This window comes from Limulus polyphemus, unplaced genomic scaffold (genome assembly GCF_000517525.1).
Source record: "Limulus polyphemus unplaced genomic scaffold, Limulus_polyphemus-2.1.2 Scaffold193, whole genome shotgun sequence".
In the NCBI taxonomy this organism is placed as follows: domain Eukaryota; kingdom Metazoa; phylum Arthropoda; class Merostomata; order Xiphosura; family Limulidae; genus Limulus; species Limulus polyphemus.
The window spans coordinates 379,738-384,896 of NW_013665803.1; the positions used below are offsets into that span (position 1 = coordinate 379,738).

At 31.8% G+C, this 5,159-nt stretch overlaps 1 protein-coding gene across 3 annotated transcripts in view; it reads right to left on the reverse strand.

Annotated features, from left to right (window-relative positions):
• Nucleotides 1-1,406: 1,406 nt before the first annotated feature.
• Nucleotides 1,407-5,159, reverse strand: part of LOC111084989 — a 12,568-nt gene continuing 8,815 nt past the window's right edge. For 2 of the 3 annotated variants that reach the window (XM_022381803.1, XM_022381804.1), the window contains one exon: nt 1,407-2,700. In XM_022381803.1, coding sequence (XP_022237511.1) covers nt 1,788-2,501 — 714 coding nt within the window. In that variant the 5' untranslated portion in view covers nt 2,502-2,700 and the 3' untranslated portion in view covers nt 1,407-1,787. Of the gene's footprint in view, nt 2,701-3,192; nt 4,571-5,159 lie in introns of those variants that run through there. The other variant, XM_022381805.1, reaches the window with a different exon arrangement.

Sequence of the window (5,159 nt, forward strand, 5' to 3'; positions counted from 1 at the left end):
TGAATATAAATTGTGAATTGAAATTCAGAAATGAATATCTGGTTGACTATAACCGATTGCACTTTTAACTTTCTTTTTGTTATTTTGATGGGTTAAATGTTTTTGTCTTTAATCGTGATTTTTTAAAGTTTGTACTATATCATCATGTCATTTTTTTAATGTTTGTACTATATCATCATGTTATTTTTTAATGTTTGTATTATATCATCATGTTATTTTTAAAGTTTTACTATACCATCATGTTATTTTTTAAGTTTTGTAATATATCATCATGTTATTCTAATATTATGATACATTTCAGAGTGAAATAAATTTTGTTGAGCAAAAAGTTATACTTTAAACAATTTAGTTTTATAAAACTTGTGCTGAAGATTTCTTTTGTTTTGATGCTATAACATCACATGAGACGTTTACAACCATTTTTTATACAAACTATAACATCAGATCAGACGTTTATAACGGTGTTTTACACTCTTTATTAAACATTCGCTGTTATTTATTGCTATGAGATTTCAAGTTAAAGGATACTGTTAAGATCATTACTTTGCAAGTATGTCGTTTAAGAAAATAGTTTTGAATTTTACTGGCATACTATTCGTTCTCAGTCAGATTGAAAGACATTCAACGAAACTGATTTTACAAAATGAAACGTTTCCTTGGCCATAATTACCTTTTGGCCTGAACACCTGAAATTCAGATTGATGAAAATCAATACTTAGAATGGATTTAGGAAAATATCATTGTAACAATGACATCGTAAGAATTTTTGAAAGGTATGTAAACATCACTTATTTTCATTCTATTTTTCCTAAATATTTTACTAAAGTGTATTCGTTAGAGTTGATATTACTTTCACGCCTCAAGAGAGACAGCTCCCTTTAATTATTTAGCATAAGGTCGAATTTAAATGCTTGATTTGTATTCTTCTTAGTTATTTTTTGAATTTAGGTTAATATTTATATATATTTTTATTACTTGAATTTTCTTATGAATTCTGTACAATGCATAGAATTACTCATAAATAGTTAAGTGGTTAAAGCGTCTCGTTCAGTTTTACTAGGAACTATTAGCTAACAAAGGTAGTATATATAGATAAGTGTTAGCTGACAAGTGTCGTACAGATAGACAAGTCCTAGTTTACAAGAATCATAGATAGACGAGTATTAACTGGGTCGTACAGATAGACGAGTAGTAACTGGAAAAGGTCGTACAAGTAGACTAGTATGGACTGACAAGGATCCATAGATAGACAAGTATTAAGTGGGCCGTACAGACAGACGAATATTAACTGGAAAAGGCCCTACAAATATGCAAGTATCAATTGATAAGGATAGTGCAGATAATTGATTATTAATTGACAAGAATCTTACAGATATATGAGTATTAACTGAATCTCAAGGTGCACATAGGCAAAATTTTATTGACGAGAAGCATAAAGACATGTATTCACAGTTATTAAAGGTGAGAAATATATCTACAATAATACTTTTCCATGATGATAGTTTTTCTCACATTATATTAGAATAATAAATCCAAAAGACGATAGATATTTTGAAATCACCATTCCAAAAGCCACATAAACAGATAATACTATCCCATTACGCTAGTTCAAATTAAAAGATACTATTATGATCAGTTATTCAAAAACAAACACCAAGTGGTATTGTTGAAGGTAAAACACTTTTACCCATAGTGCATTACATTAAGTCTCAAAATACTCGCAATAAGCAAATATTATAATTTAAGGTTATTGATCAATACAACACAGCAAAATAAAATTATGCTAATCATTTGAATCCCAACTCAAATATAGTGCTGTTGAAACCTGCTACAAAATCCATTGAACTGGATCTTGTAGTCTTAGGTTGGTTTTCGTTTTCTACTCCCTGTGTAGAATTAATACTCTCAACTTGACAAAATTTGACATCAGCAGTAGTTTGAGAATTTTCTTTAGAGGATTGTTCACTATCGTTAATTTCACGTGCTTCATGATTTTTTGGATCTTTCACATCATTTGCTTCTGTTTTAGCTTTTCCAGACGTTCCAGTTTTATTGGGTGAATGTAAGGCTGGTTTCACTTTTATATCTGCATTTCCAGACGGTGTTGCTCCAACTGTGGTAGCCTCTTCCTTGACAGTTGTCCTCATGGTGGCGCTTCTGTCTTTAGTAATAGCACTCGTTACATTCTCCGAGGAAAACGTTCGTTTTGTTTTTTTACAGCAGTTGCAGAAACTTGGACGCCAAAACAATAGTCTAAGAATGAGAAAGAAGATTCCTATGCCAATAAGCGACGGTCCAATTCCCAAAACTATTGGCCTAGTTTCGGTGTGTTCAAACTCGGCAAAAACTCCTGCTAGCGTTATTGCTATACCAATCAAGGTCAAGGTCAAGCCGACGATAATAAGAATATTGGAACCGATATTCACTCGTTTGAACGAACATCGACCAACCGAAGAATCCGTCCCTTGGCTGACATCAGAGACTTGGCTATTTTGTGGCATTTTGACTCAATGTTGAATTTACCTGCAAACCACCGATTGGATATTGTTGATCTTATTCAGAACCTTTACGCTAAGATGTTGAGTCATTGTTATCACAAATGAGGTTATGCATACAACTGACGGCGTGTTTAAGTATTCAGGAATGATTGATCTCAGTAGCTAGAGGTATGGCTTGATTGTTTTCGTAACTTACTGGCACCTAGAAAATAAAACACATTTTATGAAATTTGGGACATTATTACAAAGAACTAGAAAATGGCATAATCTTTAGATATTTTTATAGTAGATTTAGAGTCGTAATAAATAAATGAACCTAAAATCATATAGAGGACAAAACACAAATAATTTTAATAATCAGTAGTAATTTCTTGTAAATAAGCGATAATATAAAGTGTAATATTTTCTCGAGAAAGGCAAGAGGAGCACTTATTCAACTAACGTTGTTAAAACACACTATGCCAACCTATATTTCATTGTTAAATAAACAATTCCAATGAAGTATATTTGATTATATATATATATATATATGTGTATGTATATTTTGCAAATTCAAAAGCAAGGATAAGTTTAAAAGATGGAATACAGAAGAATAGGAATTATCTGAAAATGTAATTTGCAACCATATTCCAAGTAAGCAAAGGTCAATAATTTTCTCCCCTGCTAAACTTTATATCTAAAAGGAATTTACAACCTGTTTTCTTCAAGCATTAGCACACGTTGTTTATTCATTTTGCTTGTGTCCAGTATGACAGTTTGTGTCCCCCGGTGGGACAGCGGTAAGTCTTCGGATTTACAACGCTCAAATCAGGGGTTCGATTCCCCTCGGTGGACGCAGCAGATAGCCCGATGTGGCTTTGCTACAAGAAAACACATGAGATTTGTTCATGCCCATTGTTAAACATTCACGTACAATCTTTTATCTTTATGTATACTATCATATTTTGTTCGTGTCCGTTATTACACCTTCTTCGTGTGTATTATTACGCCTTCATTTACATTATTACTCTTTGATAATGTATCTTATTACACATTGTTTATGGAAGTTATTAAAATTGTTTTTATATTCCTATGGTTTTAGCTGCATTAATTGAATTACTGTTTCTTTTGGATTCATAACACGCTCACAGAAAACAGGTTTACAGGATGAACGGAAACCAAAATGTTTACACAACATTACATTAACGATTATGAACGTTTTAACACTATGGATACACGAAAAAGACTATACGTAATCCCACAAGTGAGTTTTTTTATTTTCTTCACATTTCAGGAAAATTTTATTCAACCCCAATTCTATCTTGATTAAATTTACACTGGAAAACATTGAGTAGAATTCTATGATATCGTCATGCTGTTGCAGTGGAAAAGCATTTTCCGACACTAAATAAATGCATCTTTAATTACAAGCCCAGGAAGATTAGACTGAATTGTGACTATATGGATACTATTATCTTAAAAATAATATGTTATAATGTATTATGCCCTCAACATCTCTAGAGGAAGCATATTTCCTACACAAATGTTCTGACACGATAGCTGGGTGCAATAATAATCTTTAAACTTTTGCATTACACAGCTCTTGAAGAGATTTCCAATGTTCTAACATATGACTTGATGTAATGAGATGTAAAGAGAGTTTAATATAATACTAAACAAAAGATGTAAATTACAAACGTTATGAGAATTATACTCATAAAAGATTTAGTTAAAATGTAATCACCATTTATTACTTTGAAGAGAAAACTTAAATATACGCTCAAGTCTTAAATCTTGGTTGAGAAAGAAACCGTTTATGTTTCAAACATAACTCTTGAATCTATATCTGAAAAAAAGGAACAGTTAGTGAGATATCACACGTGGACAAATATAGTACGAACATGAGTTAAAGAGTTTAGTACAAACAACTATGTGTGAGATATACGTCAACAGGTATAGTTCGAAAATATCACACTTGAACAAGTACAGTAGGAACAGGTGAGGTATTACACACGAACACGCAAAGTCCGAACAGATGTGTGAGATATCACACCTTAACAGAAATGATCATAACAGGTTTCTGAAATTTCAGATGTGAGTAGTGTGACGGATTTATTATTATACATTTATTTTAATAGCGATGTTTGTTTAAATTAATTTATATTTAGAAATGTGCATAATGTATACTGTTAAATATGTATTGCGAAACTCCCATCTACTCTCTAAAGTTGTAGAAGATTCTCGAGTGCAAGAATCAACAATATATGTGTGTACGTAAACGCTAGTGTAGCTTTGCATTGTTACGTAATCTGATTTTTCGAGAAATTCTCCACACGCCTATATATATATATAACCAACGCGACGTGCCTAAAAAGAGTATCTATTATTGGTTTGTTATAGTTGGTGTGCTATAAATATTGTAAGCTATAACTGTGATTAATGCTTATTAATCGGGAACTTCAGATATATTGACCAGGAACGTTTATACTTTTGAGCATTACAAATCATTCAACATCAGTTGATTCACATCGGACATTAGTACTTTTTACGAAAACATTATATAACGTCATCCGTAGAAAAAATCGGCGAAGAATACAGAGCTAGCTAGCTCCCTATTAAGTGAATTATACCTACGTCAACTCGAAATTAACTGGCTCATCGTGAACCCTCGATAAGACATCA